Genomic DNA, 22142 nt, shown 5'->3' with positions numbered 1-22142 from the left:
TTTACTATAAGTGGAATGTGCATGCTTCATTAATTAATAACTATTCACAAAAGTGGCCTTTAGTGTTTTATTTTGTTTTGAGGTAAGAGGGTAATTTATCCCAGAAGATATGAATAATAACCCTATCCCATAGGATTAGAATAATCTAACAGTGATCAGAATTATTAAGGAGACTCATTGTAGAATCAATAGGTGAAGATATAATCACAGCCATATCAAAAATTCAGGACATACAAAGTTCTGTATCAGTAATGAGGTTTCAGAAGGTAGAGGAACAAACATCAGGGCCAGGCAAAGGGTTTCCAGGTAATTGGCCAAGACTTAGAGTTAAGAAGCAAAAGACACAAGATTGATTCAGGAGGACAGTTGGTCTAGTCCCATATTGCTCTCAGACCAGAAAAGGCATTTATGCTAAATGCACTCAGCCTGCACCTGAACTCACCCAGCTTTGATCAGCCCTGATTGTATAAGCTGGACTGCATAGCACTGAGCCCCTAATATGTATTTCAGGTATAGCCTAAAAATACATCTTCCCTCTAAATAAGCCCCCTGAGAAGTTGAAAATAGAGAAAACTTTCAAGATTATATCAATAAAACAGATTACTTTCAGTACCGAGCTTTGTAGTTAACCATGTTCTTTGAACGTTGTTTAAATAAGTTGTTTCCTCTGTAAGGTCACCAGTAGGAGAAACACTATAGTAATAGCGTGTACTTGGTAAAATATGTGGTTTGGATTCATTATATTCAACAAAGGTTTTAAACTGGCTGCAGCAAACACTTTTTATTACTTTATGGTCAACTAATATGAATTCTGTAGGCTGCATTTAAACAACTTTATCAGTGCTTTTATTATGCTTTCAGAAATAAAGTAAAAGTGCTAATTTTTAAAAAGGTCAATTATTTTAGATATGCTTCTTCCATTCAACTTATCTAATTTCTGAACCAATGAATTACCAAGAAAATAAAGCTCTAACCCAGTGTTTCTCACTCTCAGCAACTTTAAGATGCATGGACTTCAACTCCCAAAATTCCCCAGCCAGCATGCTGGCTGGGGAATTCTGGGAGTTGAAGTCCACGGGTGAGAAACGCTGCTCTAACTATAGCATTTTGGAGCTATACAGATGACAGTTACTGCCCTTTCCAACAGTGCCGCCTGTGAGTTCATTTCTGTTTTATAAAATTGCCCATCAGTGTGGATAGAATTCTGTATTAGATCTGAAGAAATCATTCCTAATTGGAATCTTTCCTATTTCTTTGCCCTGTTTCATTCTTTTGAGTTTAAAGTATTTCTAAAGCCGATTTCCCCAAAATGGTGTTTTCTACATATTTTGATTACAACTCTCATAATTCCTAAGGACAAAGACCTGGGAATACATCAAACACATCTGGAGTATACCACATTTGGGAACAGTTGAATCAAATTAACCTATCCACAAAGAAGATCTGGGCTAGGACACCCATACTGGGAATCATGGACTCCTTTGTTCTTTTTTGTTATCACTTCCGCTAAAGGTCTTTTGTGAGGAAGAGATAATTAGTTCACTTTGCCATCAAATGCTCTTGCTTCAGCATCAGCATTTTGTCAGCTTTGCTAATTTAAAAAGTGTAGCTTGTAAATGGCTTCAAAAGTTAACAAAATTTACTTGGGCTGTGCAGTGTCTGGATTTGAAGGAGAAAAGATAATTTGTGCATGCATTGGTATGCATGTTGCATCTGTTGACAGCTCCTAAAAAACATAGCTGATATAAAGTAGTGCTGTCACATGTGATATATGCGCCCCAAATTACATTTTCACCTTTGTAGCCAGTTCACTGCACAGTTGTACTACTTACCTTTACCAATATCAGCCAGGCAAAAAGTAGTTGCTATGATAAGGTAGCCTAAAACAGTTCTTCTACAAGACAACTATTAATAAAGAATTGAGTGTGTAAGTTGCTAATGAAAGATGTAGCTTTGTTTCAGTGTCACGTTAGTTTTTTCTTTATATCACTTCTTGCTTTCAAATAAGGAATGACAAACAGTGCAATCCTATGCATATCTACTCAGAAGTAAATCCCATAAATGAGATTTATTCTCACTTAAGTGTATATATTTGTCCACAATTTATGTACTTGGGGAAGTGAAGAATATTCTTGCATCGTAGCTTTTCAGGTCCAGGATCTTTAAAAGCTTTGAAAAATTATGCTTTTTAACTAAAAATATATGTTAAAATCAAATATTTTTCCTAATAAAGGATTCAGTCTAACTATTGACATAAGATGTTACAAGGAAATGCTTAAGTTTTAAATCTAACTTTTTTTTTGATACCTTAGAATCCTGTTCCCCTTATTTTTAAATTGAGAACTCAGAAAAGCTCACTTCTAAACTGATTTTAAGTCAATGTATCACTTGTTAATTTGAATATAATATTACCTAGTTTTTTCAATATTTCTTACTCAGATTTAGAATCGAAGACATATTTTAGAAAAATATTTCTATGTGTACCAGTCCATGTTATGGACTTGTCTCAGTAGAAGTATCTCTTGTAGATGGATCCCTAGTTATATTCACATACAGCTGAATATAACTAGAGATCTTTCTTAAGCTGAAGGCCAAAATCTTACTGTGAATTATTAAAAACATGTTTAACTGGGGTCGGTAGGGGAGTTGAGTGTGCATGTTTTGGATATTATCCAAACATTTTCTGAAGTTCTATTTTCTGTAGTAGTACAGGGAAAACAAAATCCGATTGGTTTCTTCAGAAAGATTCGGATGGGGACACAGCTTCACTTATCAACTGGCCCTCCAGGTATCCTACCATGTAGCTGTGTGGTGTAAATAATAATTGGACTGTTATCTTTCCCTCATTTTTCTTTCACCCACAATCATTTTAACGAATGTCATTTAATATTCATTGATGGCACGGAATCAGAAAACACGATTTCTGCTTAATGAGCCATTTTGGTGCACAGTGTTCTCCTAGGAAATCCTGCATTTTTTGGTCACTCACAATTAATTGATGTTTTTTTGATAGGAATTGTTCCATAGCTATAACTATAGTGGCACTGGCTAAATTTAAGCCTTCTTTTTACTCTGTTATTAACTTATTCCTTTTACCTTGCATTCAGTAACAGAACAGAATAATAGCCTGTGAAATGTTGCAAGTACTAAATGCAGAAATGTTTTCCATACTGTGTTGTTTCCCATAATATTTAATTCATTAGCTTTTCTTTAGAATCATGAAAATCTTCATGCTTACATATAGATGAGTTGTCCTCAGTGAAGGAGCCTTACTTGGCTAGTGGACTAACAAATGGCTAGCAAGTGGCTAGCTTTAACAAGCCTTTGACAATTTCAATAAGTATAAGAATTTCAGTGGCTGTTAGTCACAATATTTATATATTACCTCCAGAATCAGAGGCTGTATTTTTTTCAGTTGCAAAAGATTAAGAGAGCCAGATTGGTGTAGTGGTTAAGGCACAAGGCTAGAAATCAGGAGGCTGTGGGTTCTAGTCCCACCTTAGGCACAAAGCCAGCTGAGTGACCTTGGGCCAGTCCCTCTCTCTCAGCCCTAGGAAGAAGGCAAGGGAAAACCACTTCCAAAATCTTGCCAAGAAAACTGCAGAGACTTGTCCAGGCAGTTGCCAGGATTCAACACTGACTTGAAGGCACAAAACACACACACACACACACACACACACACAAGATTAGGAGACTGAATAGGACAGTGCCTACTGCACTGACATCTCCCACCTGCAGGCATCTAATTTGCAGTTTTGATACAGAACATTGGAATACATGTAGTATAATATACAGTATTCAGTACCTTATTTTTTCTGTTTCATGCTTATTGTGTATTTTGCAGAAGAAACATGTCCTTCACAAATAACACAACTATGTCTGTTAAAAATGCAGTAGTTCTGCGTACACATCAAGATTTAGGTTTCTCTTTCCTCTCTGTTCAAAAACTTGGCACTGTTTATAGTTCAAACTATTAGCCCTGTTGTCCACAATTTTAGTCTTGTCAGGAAATCTATTAAGGCCTTGATATCCATCATGGCACACGTTGGTGCTAAATTGTCTGCCAACACCTCTGTATGTCCACCAGGTTCCTTCCTCATCAGATTTCAGTTGTTTTATATTCTTTTAGTTAAAAATAATAAATGAGAAATTGGCAAGTATGTTTCCAACAATGCCTTCTAGGTTCCACAAGACATTATTTTTTAAAAATGATTGGTGGGTGACTGCAGCCAAGAGCTTTATTAGGAAGTGTTCACACCTGCTAAGAGGGGGGAAAAAGGGGAGTAAGCTGAAATGGGGGGTGGGGAATCCTAGGAGATTTCAAAAGTTGGTGGGAAGCATTTTCACCAGCTTGTCTCCTAGTAAACAAGTGTTTTGTGTTTGGCTACACCTCCCATAGCAGCCATTTTGTGAGAGTGCATATGACAAGCTGTCAAAAGTCCATGTATTCCTACTGTTCTGCAAGAATCTTGGAATTCTTTCTACTGTAAAAATTTTAAAAAGTGCCATGTTCAACACATCTCAGGACAAAGGAGCTAGTTATGTGTTTCAGGGATGTAAGTAGCTAGATTATATATTTAACTGTTCTTAATTTGGCCATATTGAGCTCCATATCCACCCCAGTAAATTAACACTGTAGACTATAAAAGTTCAGAACACATTGTTTAGTGCATGAAAATAGAAATGGACAGAGAAGTGGCTATGCTGAAATGAGTGACCCGATCATGACTGACATGAGTGGGTTGAACTTTGGCAACATGTACTTGTCAGGAAGGTTCTCTGATATCCTATGTGAGTTCCTGTTTTAACAATACCTAATACTTTAATGTTGCTGTCTCTTCCCAAAGTTGGTGCATGTTTTTTTTCTCTCCTTTTCTTAGTTACAGCTGTGCCACTTTTTAATCCATTTTTCTTTCTTAAAGAGTAAAAGTTAGAGAGAAACTGGTGAAAGAGGAGAGTGCTCGTGGAAGCCTTGAACTTCTCACAGACACTATGTCTCAAAGAAAGATTCACCCAGTACCTGTTAATGTTGTGCCTCTTCAGTCAGAAACATCTGCTTTCCATAGGGTTGCCAGTAAGCCATTTGATTTAGTCTGCCTACCAGCACATGGCTATATTCAGCCTGCTGGAATTGCTCATACAGCTCAGTTGCTGGCAACCGAAGAACCAGAAAGGAATCCTGCTAGCAGGGTTCCCATGCAGACAAATGCCAGCTTCATAACTAGATTCCTGCCAGATGGTGTGATGGACAATGAAAAATGTCACTTGATTCAGAATTATGGATCATCAAAGCTTGATTATTCTGGATTGGAGGCTGAGAAGGAAAGACAAGCAGTTCGACCTTCGGAGATGCACAGGCAAGTGAAGAGTAGAGAGGCCTACTGTGGAGGAGATGGATTTAAGAAACCTATAGTTGTGAAGCCAAAGCCTTTGGAAGTTGAGAAAGAGCCACAGAGCTTTAAGGAGTGGATGCCTGAACCTCAGGTGAAGATTCATGAGAAAGTTGAGAAAACTGAAAAGGTTATGTATCTACAAAGTGCTAGAGGGAATGCCCAGGCCCAGGAAGAGATTACCGTGAAACCTAAGTTCCTTACACGCTCCCTGTCTGATTACACTGGGTCTCCTAAACTAGAAGTTTTCAGAAGTAAGGAGCATGTGGCAAAGAACACCATGCAGTTTCAGAGCACTGAAGGAAAGATTCCCAATGGTGAGATTACCATGGTTGACACAAAAGTCTCTGTGGCCCAACTCCGTAATGCCTTTTTGGAAACTGCCAATGCCAGGAAGAAACCTGAACTGTAGGTGACATTTTCTGATTATTATTATTATTACTACTATTTAACTGATGTGAACACTTGCACGTCCTTGGCATAAACGGCACTCAAAACTCAACATCAGTTGCGTTCTGCGGCACTTCAAATACACAGTATAACTCCCATCTAGTATGTCTTGGACATGATGTTGGTCTCCACCTTCTTGTTCATTCTTGCTTCTGCTTGCTTAGTGCAAGTTCTGATGTTGGGTGGCTGGAATGGAATGACTTTGTACTTTTTCTGTGCATGGTTTTTCTAGGAGCATGCAGAGTGAACAGTAATGGACTGATTTGATGGGATGCTTACATTTGTCCTTCATCTTTTTCTCATTCTTCCTCTTCTTCTTTTCTCTCCACATTCATCCTAATTCTTTGTTGTTCCCTCTCTCCACTTTCTGCCATGTTAAAAAGCGAGTCTCAGTTTGAGATGCAAACATCAGGTACTGATTTGTCGGGCAGTGCTGAAAGCGAAAAAGGGCCACGAAGGCCAAGGCGGTATTTTTCTCCTGAGGAAAATAGAAAGACTTCTGAGAGATTTAGGACTCAACCCATAACTTCAGCAGAGCGAAAGGAAACAGATAGGTAGGCATTTGTACAGCTGAGATCGCTGAGTAACAGTCTATATATTGCACTTTATAGCAGTAAAATAAACTGGATTCTTCAAGGTCTTTTAGGGTAATGAAACTTAAATATTATTTGGCTGGACTAATAATGCAGTTGGAGGTGGCTGATTTGGGGGAGCGGGGCTGTTTTTATAACACACACACACACACACACACACACACACAGACATTCCATAATAGGTAAAGGAAATAGGTTCATCTTTAAAGGTTCAGCATGTATTCTAAAGTGAAAATAGTAACTTACCACTGCAACAGATTCAGTTATATGTCTATCTGTAATGTTTTAAGCAAGTTTAAAAAAAACTGAAATCAGTGCTGGATGTAATAGTTGGGAGAGTATTTTAAGGTGTTTTTATTATTATTATTTATGTAATGAATTACTTGATTTCATTCTCCTTCATGCAACTTACACCTGGCTGGAATTGCTTGCGGTCCTGCTTTCAGGTTACTTGCAAACAAAATATTATTGCAAACTGAAACACTGTCTTATTTTTGGTCTCTGCTATCCTCCTTGACCTCAAGTGGTTTATCTTTTTCATTTGTAAAAAGAAAGACCATTGATTTGTCTTCTTCCTTTGTGAAATTACCATAGGTCCACCTTCAGTCCAGAAATGCCATCTCCTGAAGGTAAGAAGGTCTTTTTCTACCTATATCTTTTTCTGGGTTATTTTTATTTTATTTTATTTTATTTTTATTACATTTATATCCCAATGTAACCTGGTGGCTCTCAATGGCTAGTGTGATATAAAAAACATTAAAACATCCACAGTAAGTTAAAAATGAATAAGAACAAAATGCGTCATAAAACAAAACAGAATAAGGCAATATAATGACAACAGTAAAATAAAAGATAACAGATTGCAGAGTTCACTTAACTGAATTAGAAAGCTCTTTGAAACATCCTCCTAAAAGCCATCAGAAAGGCTCCAATCTGATCTTGGTTGGAAGGCTATTCCAAAGCAACAGCTCTACCAGTTAAAAACAGCAGCTCCTTCAGCCCCTTTCATTTCCTGGAAGTGGAGAACTACATAGAGTTTCCCCTTGGATGATATAACAGACTGGTCCAATTCAAGTTGGAATTGTTGTGGTGCCAAGCCACAAAGGCCTTTATAGCGCAAAACCAGCATTTTAAATTATATCTGGAAATCAATGAATAGCCAGCTCATGGTGGCTCACCTTAGCATAGGTGTCACATGCTTCCATCACATTCTGGCGTAACTGTAGTTTCTGAGTAGTGGAAAGCCCTGTGTGGAGTGCATTGTGGTAATCTAGTGGATGGTAAGCTACCATCTAGCTACCTCTAGCAGATGGTAATGAGGGCACGAGTTACTGTAGCCAGGTCCTCCTACGCCAGGCGAAGCTGCAGATGGTGCACCAACCAAAACTGAGCAAAAGTCCCTCCCTCTAGCTGTTCTGCTGCTCAGGATCCATGGTCCAGAAGGGCAGTGCTTGTCTACCCAGAGATAACACTGATGTTCATAGACAACTTCAATGAACAAACACCATTTCCATTTTTCTTGAGTTCAGCTTCAGCCAGTTCTCTTCCACCCAGACTGTCACAGCCTCCAGGCATCTGGATAAGACATTGACAGCATTTTTCTGTTGCCTGGGGTGATGAGATAAAGTTGGATAGAGCAACATAATAATGATATCACACTCCAAACTGTTGGATGACCTCTCCCGTGTTGGATACATCATCCCCATTCACCAAATTGTTTCCTTCATCTCTTCAACAGTAGAATAGAGGTGGTATCTGTTATGTATGGTTTGTGTGTGTGTGTGTGTGTGTGAGAGAGAGAGAGAGAGAGAGAGAGAGGTCTGTTCATGTCTTTCTCTTCCCCTGCTTTTTCCTGCCTTTTATCCTGTTTTTCCCAGTTAACTGTTTTGATGTTTACTGATGTTTAATAAATAAACATCAGGCTATATTTTTTGCTAGCTGAACTGAGTGGCATGTTTGCCTACTCTGATCTGGATATAGAGATTGGGAGGATGTGGATGCAAATTAATCTGAATATTACCCACAGTAATTTTCCTACATCCCATTGCCTTGATATAGATGTTAAAGAGTGGGGAGAGGGGATTCACCCCTCCAGCACCCCATAAATTGTAATGAAATATAATGTGTAATATATTCAACACCATGGGGGCAGCTGGACCCTCTGGTCAAATATAGTCCTTTATAAATGTACACATTTTTAAAAATTAAACATGTTTTCTGAAAGCAAAAAGAAAGAAGACCACTTATAATTCTCAGAGAAGGGTATTTCACCATTAGAGGACTATGTAGGAGTCAGCCCCTCTACAGTATAGCTGTCAAGAAATGCACCCTTATCCTTCTTTTAACTATTTGAAGAGCAAGTCAAAGTGGGGGGGGGTGTCTTGCTCTTTGTTGATGTGATAAGACAATTTTTGGAACTCCTTCAGCAGAACAAGGGATATCATGAGAGGGCTCAGTGTGTAAGGGCTAATAAATAAATAACAATTCTAAAGGTCACATCTGGTCTCAAGTTGTGCAGACCTGCTGCATATGCAAACTGCCCTAGATGCTATAAGTTATTAGAATTAATAACAAAAGGTATGGTGAAAACATCCTGACTGCTGCTGTTTTAAATTCTCTGCCTCTGGGGACATCTTGTAATAAACCTCGATAAAACATGAAGAGCTGTTGGAAGATAGGGATATGAGACAGAAAAAGGATTATGTTGAAGCACTGCCCAACAGACTCTCTCTTCCTGAACTAGCTGGAGTAGACTTTAGGATGGTGCTTCAACCCATAGGCAGAGGTTGCTGGTTAAGCTCAGGTGTTCATGACCCCTGTGTCAGCCCTACAAAGTAGACCCAGACAAAGGAACTGTTTCCACAGGTAGATTAGAACTCTATTGAGATAGGCTATAGTAACAGAATCATGCAGATCTGCCTATGTTTTCTCCTCCCTTCCTTTTATGTCCTAAGGAGTTCAGGGGAGCCAGTCTGAGTCTTTTTCCAGTACTTTCCCACCTCCCTGGGTTTCACATGCTTCTTCTGCACCTACTGTTGTCCTAACAGCTTCTAGGTGCCTTCTTCAAGGTCATCTCCATGGGATTCTCCCAACTGGTATCAGAGCCATTCATTCATCGAACCAAATGGATTGGGTTTCTTGTGATTGCTTCTTTTGATCTAAGTCATCACTATGAGAATTCTTTGTCACAGACAGATGATTACGATGGACTTACTTACTGAAATTCAGGGCCTCTATTGTAGGTATGTGTTGTGGGGAAGCAATTCAGATTGTCTGCCCTAGAGCCTAATGCACCATTTTTTCTGTAGATGAAGAGAAGTTAGATGAAAGAGCTAAGCTGAGCGTTGCTGCAAAGAGGTTGCTTTTCAGAGTAAGTAACATATTTTTCTCAGTAGATGGAAATTTCTCACTATTTCAGTTTAAGGAGACAGCTGTGTGTGTGTGGGTACACTCTGATAATGCACTGGAGATTTCCCTATATGTATCATTAGCTTTCATCTCCACAAATGTTTTCAGTATTGATCCAAGAACCCAACTTGGTAACGCTGGTAATACCAATGTACATTTCATTCCAGGAGATGGAAAAATCATTTGATGATAAAAGTATTCCAAAACCACGTTCAAGAAATTCTGCTGTGGAGAGAAGGTTAAGACGGATGCAAGATAGATCACGCACGCAACCTGTTACAACTGAAGAGGTGGTCATTGCTGCTACGTAAGTTCTGGAAATATGTTAGCTGTGATATTTGCTTGGCTTCTTAATTAGAGGGTTGTACTTCCATTCATGAAGTATTTATAGCTTGGTAATTATGAAGGGGCTTCTTGCAGAGGGGAAACTTATATTTGAAAAATTATGGTAGCTGGAGGGGAACAACTCCTACCATTTTTTGGAGTCAGGGATATAAATCAGAACAAAGTACATAAACATTCTAATAAAGTAATAAATGGCAGATGATAACAGGATATACTTGATATCATTTGGGGTTATAAATCATATTAAATGTATCACCCCCCTTGAAGAGCTCTGCCAGTGTAATTTCAGAATCTGCTAGAAGAGCAGAAGCCTTCTAAACTTATGTATCCTCCTAATAATGAATTCATATTCTGTATTTTTAAAATCCTGCGAGACTCCTTCAAATCTCTGTGATCTTGTAGACAAGATTTTATAAGTAATAGGAATATGAAAATCAGTTAAGCTTTATGGGAGACGTTCCTGTTAACAGATAACCTGGACTTGGAAATGCAATTTTATAAAGCATCTTTCAAATATATTCAACTAGGGAAAAGGTACTGTATGTCATCTTGCATAGTAAAAACTATATGCTTTTCTTAATGCTGTTCTTTTCTCTCTCCTTGTGAATTTTTCTTCCCCTTGGCTATTTTTTTAAAGTGAACCTACCCCTGCCTCATGTACTGTGAATACCCACACTGTAGTGGCAAGAATACCTAATCCCACTGTAGTTAAGAACACTGTACATCCTACCAGGTACTGGGAGACGCAACTTGCATGTTACAGGGAACGCAAGTTTCATTGCTAGCAAATGCATCTGTAAAAGCAAGTGTACTGTATGATTTGAAGACCTTTAAAGATTGGTTGCCTTTCTCATAAAAACCTTTCTCTGTCTGCTGCAAAAGCAATCAAACTTTTTTGCTTGTTGCACACTCAATTCAAGAGCTTTCAAATTAGGCACAATTCTTTTTTTAGAAGGTGCTATGCTCAAATATAAAAGGGGAAAATTGCATGGGGAAAGCCAGATATGCTCATAGACCACAACCTTCACTCTCCTTTCTGTCTCCAGCTTCTAACAGTTAGAAAGATTAATGGAAGAATGAGCAATTGCACCATCTATAGGTATAAGCATAAATTCCTCTTCTCATTTAACTTCAGCTGCTTAATATTTGTAATAGAAGTATAAGAGGTGAAAAAGAATTGAAAAATTAAAATATAGTAAGAAGAAACAGAGATCAGCATTTTCCTAAAGGCTAGTGATTTTATTGGGACTTCTGCTTTTGTTGACTATTGCTGACTTTGCCAGATGGTAATTTTTAAGCTGCAAAGATTGACTGATTGATTAATTGTTGATTGACATCTTTTTTACCCGCAACATAGACCTTTATGGCTCATCCTTCCATTCCTCTTGACTGTTTCCCAATGTCTCTGTATGTTTATTGGGAAAATGTGTTTGGACCTAATAGCTCAAGAAAAAATGGATAATAGAATTGGTAAAGCCAAGCACCAGTTAGAGAGGTTGAACATTTAGAAGATAATATAGTTCTTAATCTACCCTTCCAACTATGTAAAGTTCTGTATAATAGAGCACTCTTGGGGAATGCCCAACTTTTGTATTTAACCAAAAGAGTAAAAGATGGGATTATAGGAAGTTATAATTATACTGATCCCACAAGCTTATGCTGTGTTTCCTGATAGACCCTTAAGTATCATGCATTCAATTTATGTCCTGCTACTGTGCTGTAGACTTTCCCCGAAATGTGAGGAATCTTGCTGGAGTTTCCGGAGTCATTCTCTCCCTCCCTCCCTCCTTCCCTCTCTCTGCTGTCTCTCTTACACACGCACATACACACACACATACCTATAAAGCCCAGACCAACACAGTGAGCATAGAGGATTTAGAGTAATTTGCCATGTGATAGTGTTGCTATCATTATTGCCTGTTTTGCATGTATAAACTGATGCATGTGGTGCTGACTGTAGCTCTTATGGAACATCTGGCTCAGTCCTTCCTGCTCCTCCTATGAATTGGGCATGCTGCACAAAGATTAATGTTTTCCCCACTTCCTTTTGTGGATGATACAAGCTAGAAAGACAACATAAGCAGTAGCAATAGAAGAGACTGTGTTTTTGCACAGTCAGTATTTTTCTTAAACTGTAGGCATTGAGTGGAAGACTAGATAAGATGGAGGGTATCTCTAAGACTAAGAATGGATTCCTGCAAAGAAAAAGTAAAACATGGTTTAAGAGTTTGGGCATTCATGAGGGCCTTGTGACTCTTTTATGTATGTTAATATGAAAATTGATACAAATGACTTGCTACGTTCAGAACAAGTAAGAATCAAAATGAGAGTCTCAAAGTAAAAATGTTGAATTTAGAGGCTAGAGAGTTCAGAGAAGCCTCTCACCAAGAGAACATACTCTTTGTCTTGTGATGATATGTATCTACACACCATAGATATGGTGCATGGCATAGGGCCAACATGGTTCTTTGAGGGCATATCAGTATTAAAACATTGCCCTTAGACAAGTATGGAATATATCAGTCAGAAAAGATAATGCAGATCCAACTGCACAAAACCAAGTTGCCAACACTTTGCTCCTGACTTTTCTTAGGACTTGTCTGAAGCTTTCCTGATTTTTAAAGCTTGTCTCATGTGTTGTTAAAACTGCTAGGTATGCTGAATCTGAGGTTTCTTTTAAGGTTGCAAGCATCTGCACACCAAAAAACTTCAGCCAGAGAAGAAATAAAGGAAGCCAAAGATGCTGCTGAACAAGATCAGTCTGGAGAACCAGATTCTTCTACCCTGAGTTTGGCTGAAAAGATGGCCTTATTTAATAAATTGTCTCAACCAATAACAAAGGTGGTCTCTGTAAGGAAGAGAGGGGATCTTAGACAAAGGAGATCGAAAGCTCGTTATCAGACTCAGCCCGTCACTCTTGGAGAAGTTGAGCAGGTACAAATGCAAATATTTTCTTCTGCTCACAAGTGTCATGTTTATTCAGTAGAAATTGGCCACATGGAGTTTAATGGCCTCATTCGCCAAACTTGCTTGCATAAGAACGTGGTCCAGCTTGTTATCTGACAGAAGCTCCAGTGCTGTTAATCAAGCTGTGTGATTAGTGTCTCAGCATGTACAGATAACCTCTTGTCAAGAGGCAGACTTTAAGCCCCCAAACACATTTTTCTAATATTGCAATGTAGCTGTCAGTACAAAATTATTTTTATTTTGCAAGCCAGTGAAAATACTACAGTACTGATGCTACATGATTTTTAATAAGAGGGTTATATCAGTAACCTAGATGCTGTGTTCTGTCTAGACTGACATTTTTAAATGCAAAGGCTGTCCCACATAAATTCTGTTACACTCCCAACTTTTCAGTTCCTAAGGTACATGAAACTGGCAGTAGCTGTCTTGCTCAGGAAAACATACAGCTGATATATTGTCCTAAGCAGATCTAAAGTTCTCCTAGTCACAACTCTAGTCCTGAACTCCCAAAGCTATATGCTTGCTCTTTAATTCTAAACATCTTTACTGGGTAACAAATCCATCCCTGTTGAATTAGGTACGAGTAGATCATGAATCTTTCCATATTGGAAATTTAACTTCAGAAGCCCAGCTGCTGCTTGGAACCAACTTGCCTATAAATAGGGTAAACATGGGCTGTGACTATGTTCAGAGTTTTGATGCTGACACTGTTTGCTGCTGCTGTTTTTACATCCAATAATTGAACACAATTTTTATTATAGTCAGTGACCAGGGCATCTACATTATTTTCAACTATGTGTGACCAATATTGCTAAACTGACTTTCAGGGTTGAAAAATGGTACATATGGCAGATATCTTCTTTTAATGTTATGTTTCTTTTCCAGTGTTATTAATCCCTGGTGGCTTAGGCGTGTTGGGCTGATATGTATATATTCACCCTCTGCAGCAAAGAATAGTTTAAAAAAACTGTACAATCCATAAATTGTATCTAAAAGTGATAGAACTAATAGTAAACCATGCCTGTAGCTGAACTGTAGAATTAGAATGTAGAGGGTAATGCTTCCTGACCATATATATAAGTGCTTAGAAATGCAGTGTAAAGCATTTTTTCAAATTATGCTATTATATTTTCATCCTCCCATTCTCCATTTGCATACATGGTTCTCTCCCATCCTTTTTTCCCATGCTTATCTCATGCAACCTCTGTAAGACAGATTGCATGAAGAGGCTGAGTTCATACATTGTGCTAAACCAAAATGTGATTTGTTTGTATATTACTGTGCTATTCAATTCTTTATTTATTCAACCAAACATAGTTAAGTAAATAATGACTTAGTGTGATACATGAGCTCAAACAGAAAAGTTTAGCTGAAAGTCACCCAGCAAGCTTTATGCTAAATGGGGATTTGAATCTGAGACCTAGTTTGACCTTCTAATCCTCAGATGGGGAACTTGGGGCCTTCCAGATGAATGCTAGACTTTAGCTGGCCTAGTCAGAGGCAATAGAAGTTCTAATCCAACAACATGGAAGGACTGAGGTTTCCCACATCTGCTGTGATGACATGCATCAGCCAACCAATATTTACAGCATGTTAAGAAAAGTAGCTTTGTGAAAATATATTCTCAGTTGATGAAAAGAGAACCTTTGAGAATTACATTTGAATTGCAACTGTTTCCAGAAGCAGCATTAAAAAATATGGAATTATGAGAGTAGAGAAGCAGAAAACCCAATTGCTCACTTCTACCTTATTTTCACCGGTCCCATATGATTCTGTATGATCATGTAGCCAACTCAACATCTGAAAGGATACAATAATGAATAATTAGCATAATTGCTGGTTGTTGAAGTTTTTCTTGTAGACAACAAGGTTTAAGTGTCTGTTTCACTCCACAGGTACAAAGTGACAGTGAGAAGATTACTCCTTTGTCTCCAACTACTGGAACGTCTGTATCAACCATGGTATCTGCTTTGTTACCGGCATATAGCAAAGATCTCCATGTGAAGGCAGCAGAAGACCAGATGGTCAGTAAATCTGATTTCAGATACCATTCTTCAGTAGAAAACACAGATTTGTCATTAAAAAACACCCTGAAAACAGAATTGTGGCAGCCTTCAGTAGAAGTGAGGGAGAGCAAACAGCAGTGGAGGGAGCATGAAGAGACAAAGCCCAAGGAATTTGTAAAATGGGAAGTGAATGGCATAAGAAAGCATAGCTCCTTTGAGGAAGAGCCCCCACATCCTGTTCCTGATAAAACAGTGGACTACAACAAAGAGATAAAATATGCATTCCCAAGAAAAAACAGCATGGAATTGCTTGGCCCACAGTCTCTTTGTGAGCATACTGAAGAAAAGGTCACTGACATCCTGCCAGAGAAACAAGGAGTCAAAGGGCAGTCCTTTGAGGATATGATGGAGTGTGAAGGAATTGCCACAGACTCAACGCTGCTGAGAGGTAAATGGTTCACTTCTAGCTCTTCATTTGGTCTAAATAAATCTTAGTCTCCTCCTCATTATATGAGTTTTGATCAACATTTAACTCCCAGTGAGTGTGTGTATACATATGAGTGAGAATGAAATTAGGAAAAATGGATTTAAACAACATGCCGTAGTACGCTGCAACTTAAAAGACTTCCCTCTTCCCCTTTATAAGTTCTTATATTTAAAATATGCATTTTTATGCCTGATTAACTGGAGCACATCTTTGAGTTAGTTGCCTAATTAATCAATTAAACATTGATGTCCTAAATTCAGTGTGTGATTATAACCTATTAATAATTACTTTCAGGAAATCTATTTGATCATCAAATGCAGCAGTTAGATTTTTTCCTCTTTAATAAAATCAGCTGTGATATTTTCATATCAATCTTCCATACCTTTTCCAGGAAAAAAAATTGCAGTGTAGCATGCATTTGAACCTTATGTTCTCCCCAAGGGCTGGAGCAGAACAAACTTCTGCAACTCAAGTTGTCTTCAAAATTAACTTTATGAGGTCTGTTTTTCTTCTTGGAGGTTTATTCATCTTGATTTTTTCCTAATGCAAATTTGCTGAAATACTTATACTGTTTTCTGATTTCAAAAACCAGTTGAAAATTCATTCTGTATCAGTGAATGTAATACAGGTGGTCCCCAGTTTAAGAACGAGTTCCGTTCCCAAGGTCTGTCCTTAAGTCGAATCTGTATGTAAGCCAGAACAGTATTATTGTATAATACTGTATAAGTAGTATTGTGTATTTAACTTGAACCATTGTGTATTTAACTCAAATATTGTGTATTTAACTTGAATTTTGCTACAGTATGCTCTGTTCTTAACTATGGGTCATCTGTAAACTGGGCAGTCTTAATCTGGGGACTACCTGTATTTGTAAACCATGGTTTATGACTTAGTATATTGGGCAGATCAAGCCAACTGAGATTTACTCAATAAACTATGGTTATTTGAATATTTGTACAAGATATTAATACTTATTTCTTACTGTAAGAACAAGATTTAGCATGCAGTTGGCACTGGTTGGCATTTAGTTCTAAATATTTACCCATTTTTTAACACTCATTAGACTATTTGTTTCCTGATATAAAAGCATTTCATGCTGCAGTTATTTCATTCCCTGACAACAAAACAATCCCTACCTTATCTCTTGTCATATTACAGACCAAATTTTTAAAGCAAATTAGAGTGTATTCCTTTCTGAGCAAAATTGGGAAAAGTTGAAAAGTCAGCTTTCACCCATGGTGTTTTTAACTTTACAAGGAAATAAGAACAAAGAAATCTAATATTCTTTTCACAGTTCCTTTTTATGTCGTATAGGAAAAAATGTACCAATTTGTTCACCAAGGAAAATCTACTAGATAATTTTGCAATTTACTTAGGGAGAACACAATTGTTCATAACTTCTCTTAGTATAATGGCATATTTTATATATTTATAGCAGAACTGGTATGATTTAGTGACTTTGAATTGTCAGCCTTACAGATCCAAATGTTGATCAAGTTCAGCTTCCCTACTAAGATGAGCAGAAGCACTAAGCAAGGAGTATAAATAGTCCATGGTCTTTGGATTTTCCAGTAATCTATCATCCAAAATCTAACCAGTACTAAGATCAACCCAGATCAATTAAGTGCTGCCACCTGCTGGAAAATACTTGTTATTTCTAATCCGGACAAATTGGAAAGTTACCAAGAATATTAAAAACAATGAAAATAAGATGAATAAATAGCACTTGAATAAGATAAAAGGTATCACATTCACTATTCCACTGTGAATTGGGCATTTAAAATTAAATTTATTGCAAAACTAGAAACACTGTATTAGTAGTGCTTAGCATTTCAAGCACTTGAAAAAGTGATTTTGTGGTTTAGAGCATGTGGAAATGTGAGAATCACACCTGTCTCCCACATTCAAAGCAGCTATATCTTTTCCTAGACACACCAAGATTGTAAGCTTGTCTGGAAAGTTGAAAAACCACATCTGTACTTCTACATGTCCACGCAGTCACCAAGATTCAATCAACCTGAGGAAGACTTTTATCATGATTATTTTTTAAAAGCTGCAATAATCTATTAACTATGAGGACAAGCACTTCATTTGCAGTTATGAGTAATATGATGACTTATAAAAAGTAGAAGTCTTTTTTAGTAGTACTTTTAGAAGTATTGATTTAACTGATGTAATGTGCAGGAGGTTCTTGCAATGAAGCACTAATGCTGAATTTCTGCCCTTCAGAGAACGATGAGCCATCTTCAGAATTTAGAGCAGCAGCAACAAAGAGTATTTCTCGGTCTGCAGCAGTGCAATCCGGTAGGCAGCAGGAACCCTTTGAGCTGTTAGGAAAAGTAGACTTCAGTGAGAGTAAAGCTGAAATAACAGAGGACATCCTTGATGCTTCCAGCAAAACTATGTCCATTAAAGAAAGGTAAATAGACTCTTCTGAGTGTATAATTGTCCCCTTATTTCTAGTAGGAGTATAACTCAGTAATGGCACAGAAGAGCATTCATTGTGGAATATCTTCATCTGTATATATTTTAAACCACCTTTTTGGCAGTGATAAATCGAGAACAACATGATAAATCAAGTTAATTTATTAGGATAGTTAATTTATTAAGAAAAGCATCCTTGCAAATATGATAAATCAAAGTTTGAAATGTGTTTTTCATTAGATAGTTGAATACGTGGTTAAACTTTAAGAAGAGCAAATCAAGGAATTGCTTATTACAGTTATCCTGTTGTCTAAATATAGCTTTGGATGCAGAGTTTAGCATTTTGTGAATCTCCCACTCTTCTTTTTTAAACAAAGAGCTTTTTTTGTGGCATGAAAGTATGTTGTCAGTATCTAACTGAAAAAAATGTTATGCTTTGCTCTATCCATATGATGAAGCAGAATGAATTATAACAATTGAACAAACTCATATATTACAATACACCATTCAACATCTGTGTAAAATTTAAGTTATCTTGGCATAGTTTCCTTTTAAGCATACATTATATACAATTCCTAATATAGCTGTTTTTTGGCTGTTGGCCACACAAAAGTTATCTTTTTTCCATGGCAGGAATGCAATGTAAAAACTGTAGTTCCATCCTTTTAGTAACATTCAGAAAGATATTAAGTTTCTGATTTTCATATAGTAAGAAGTTTGGCTTGGTATAATTCATGGCATGTATTTTGTTCTTACTTTTAAACAAGGAAGTAACATTTGAATGCTGCATGCAGAACTGGGACTAGTCACCCATGCAATGTTTGCCACCTTCATCAATTTTGGGAAAATATTGTGGCGTCATCTCAAAAATGTCCCTAAGAGGCCAGTGTTTCATGTATTCAGTACAATCTTCCATGGAGGAGGACTGCTGCTCATTATTTCTGGGGGAGGAATTGGAAGAACAATGGCTGGGCAAGGTGACAGAGAATATTAATCTTCATGCCAGTCTATTGCAGAATCTCTGGCTTCTCCTGAGCTGTTGAATAAGCACATTATATCCATCAAATAGAGGAAAACAAACCTCTCTTCGACAAGACAAAAGAACGGGCTTTCTTTCGCCTGTCTTATTTCTTTGAACATGATGGAATGCTCAGTTCCACATAACTTAACATTTATTATTGTGATGGAAAAGTGAGATTAATTTTTATTCCAATCACAGTATGCACCCATATTTATACAAAAACATGTGCACATGTATATGTATACTTGCCATATGGTAGAGGTGCTGGATTAAATTCAAGTGATTTGCTAATTGGCTGCTGGAGTAAATGTTACAGCTGTGTATATTTTTGTTTACATTATGAGTTATCTTTTTTTATCCTCTTGTTTATTGATACATTGCCCATTACTCTTGCATTATCTATAGACTGAATCTGTGATTCCCTTAAGGGCCAAACTGAGTTTGTTTATAATCATACCGTATTTCTTGTAATGGCAGATAATATTTTATATTGTTTGTCTTTTAACATTATTTTTTGTATAATGTCAGTTACTTAAGGTTTCCTTTCTTGTAAGGGAAAATGGGCAGTAGTTAAGCAACATGAAATGGAAGAAAGGTAATATTCCATTAATAATAAAAAAATATGCTTGAATTCATTTACCTGTCTGGCTTAGTTTGGTAAGGGAAGAGGAACTTAAAAAAAAAACACTTGGGAAGAAGTGGGTTTTCATTTGAGAAAAGGGAAAGAGAAAACATCAAGTGGAGCCTGAACTGGGACAATATCCTCTGCTGATTAAATTCAGTGCTCCATTTCTCAGTCTTACTTTAAAAATGCCACCAAGACATTGCATGTCTTAGATGACCTTCTTTAAAAGCACTTTTGGTTGTATGAGACACAGCACCAATGCCCCATGTATAGACACAGTTCAGGAGTTTGGGAATGGGATGTGATCAGGATTGAGAAACCAGCTCCAAATGAGGACTGGAGAGTGAACAAAACTTCCTGCGTTTTGAGTCTGATGCTCCCACTTCACCACCAGCCACCCCTGCCCCAAGATTCATGTGGCATATTCTCTTCTTTCTAGCCTTCCTTTTTATGGAAAGGGAATAGGAGAAACTGCCAACTTTTTAAAACTAGGACTTACTTAGTAAGGAGAGGGTAACCATTCCTTATAGGGCTTAGTTTTTAGACCTCTCACTATTTGGTAGCCCTCGTCTGAATTTGCTCTGAGTTGTCACTGTCCTTTTTGAACTGTGGTGCCCAGAACTGGATGCAGCACTCCAAGTGGTGTCTGACCAGGGCAGAGTAGATTTAAGCTGTGTGCTCTTGTTAATGCACCCCACAATAAGCAGCGTTCTGATTATTTCTTCTTTCTCAGTTGTACTTATCAGTCTGAGTTTCATTGGCTCCTGCCCAAAGAAGGATGCCATTTTGATATTTGAGAGAGAAAGCACAACTGTCCATGTATTTTTTGAAAGAAGAGCTTAAGATCACTGGTCACTGGGTTTTTGTTTGTATGTGACATCTAAATGATCCAAGATTCACTGTATCTATGTCACATATATTACTTTTATTTAAGGATTGTAATCATGGGTTAGCTACTAAGCTATTTTTCAGTACAGTATACACTAAAATGCAGAGTAGGATTATGCAAACAGTAAGGTTTGAAAAAGTCAGAATTAGCTTTGTCTCCATTATTGAATGGCACCCTCAGTGGAACACATTAATTTACATTAATGGATCCAACCAAGTCTATATATTTTTCTTTTCTTTCTTCCCCTCTTTCAGGCTGGCACTCCTAAAGAAGAGTGGTGAGGAAGACTGGAAAAACAGATTGAATAGAAAGCTGGAGTATAGCCGAGCATCAGGCACTGAGCGTGGCCCTCAGTTGCAGGAGAAGGAGCAGCAATTTACAAAGAAGGTATAGTTCCCCATATTTGGAAATAGCATTCCTCTTCAAAATTTCCTTTTTTTTTTTTTTAACTTCAAAAGTTTCCATAGTGAGGAAGAAGTTCTGAAAAGACAAAGTGTTCTATATACTATAGAATTATTAATCACTTTTACAGTATTTAAATTGGCCATATCATAAATTTAAGTATTTTTATGGTTTCCATGGTGTAATCACATTGCTTTGCCAAAAACATTGATCTTTATACAATACTTTTATTTGATAATCTGTCAGAAACAATCTGTATGCCATAATAAATCATGCACTTTTAAGGTGCTTCAGTAGTCTAGTGTTTTATATTTCTTGAAGTATTGATGAAGCAATACATTAATGCTCTGGTTTTATTAGAAGATAAGATCTAATCCAGAACTGTTCATATGTTAGGATTTTATCTCTCCCTAAGGTTCAAAAACTTTAAAATACATTGAGAACATACTCCTGAACCACATCCTGGATTTGATTTTATGTAGGTTGGTATGTGTCATCCCCCTCTCCTCTCTCAGCAGCTCCCAACATGGTATATCCCACTGGCCTGCCCACCCCAATCATCCCAGTGTGTTCTGTGTACTCATCCACTCTCAACATCCTATCATGGCATAACCACCGACCTACCTACCTTCTTGTCTTTTGTCTTCGCTTCTTCTTTCAACTGCTTCTGTAACTGATGTCCCAGTGTGGGATATCCCACTGGCTCTGCCCATCCATCACCTTCTTTCCTCGCTTACCCTTAGCTCCCAGTGTCCTTGGTTTTTTCACCTCCCTCCCATCCACACATTTTTGCCTGCTTCATTCTGTGCATTGATCAAAACTTGTATTTTGGCTTAGGCACCAACCGTCTGAAACACCTGCTCTGTACATGGAATAGTTTATGGACAGAATGTTTTGGACATCGATGATGAATAGCAGTTAGTCAGTAATCCAGTATCTCCTCTACAGGTAGTCCTCGACTTATGACCATTCGTTTAGCAACCATTCAAACGGTGCTGAACGAAGGGACTTACGACCCGTGCCCGAAGCTACAGCCGCTGCAGTGCCCCCGTGGCCACGTGATCAAGATTCAGGTGCTTTGTAGCCCGCCTGCACTTAAACTGCAGAGGCACTTCAACTACACCACACCCACCTA

At 37.7% G+C, this 22142-nt stretch overlaps 1 protein-coding gene across 8 annotated transcripts in view; it reads left to right on the top strand.

Annotated features, from left to right (window-relative positions):
* The window catches only part of SVIL (supervillin), a 141180-nt gene that overhangs the window by 80036 nt on the left and 39002 nt on the right, over positions 1-22142 (top strand). For 6 of the 8 annotated variants that reach the window (XM_088150237.1, XM_088150235.1, XM_088150239.1 and 3 more), the window contains 10 exons: positions 2705-2788; positions 4923-5798; positions 6224-6394; positions 7028-7062; positions 9742-9803; positions 10009-10148; positions 12868-13120; positions 15049-15607; positions 17876-18065; positions 20860-20992. In XM_088150237.1, coding sequence (XP_088006363.1) covers positions 2705-2788; positions 4923-5798; positions 6224-6394; positions 7028-7062; positions 9742-9803; positions 10009-10148; positions 12868-13120; positions 15049-15607; positions 17876-18065; positions 20860-20992 — 2503 coding nt within the window. The remainder of the gene's footprint in view (positions 1-2704; positions 2789-4922; positions 5799-6223; positions 6395-7027; positions 7063-9741; positions 9804-10008; positions 10149-12867; positions 13121-15048; positions 15608-17875; positions 18066-20859; positions 20993-22142) is intronic. The other 2 variants (XM_088150234.1, XM_088150240.1) reach the window with 2 other exon arrangements.

This window comes from Python bivittatus, unplaced genomic scaffold (genome assembly GCF_059951505.1).
Source record: "Python bivittatus isolate LINGU-HERP-01145 unplaced genomic scaffold, Pbiv_v1 ctg000610_np1212, whole genome shotgun sequence".
In the NCBI taxonomy this organism is placed as follows: Eukaryota; Metazoa; Chordata; class Lepidosauria; order Squamata; family Pythonidae; genus Python; species Python bivittatus.
This window is presented reverse-complemented; position numbering and strand designations above follow the sequence as displayed.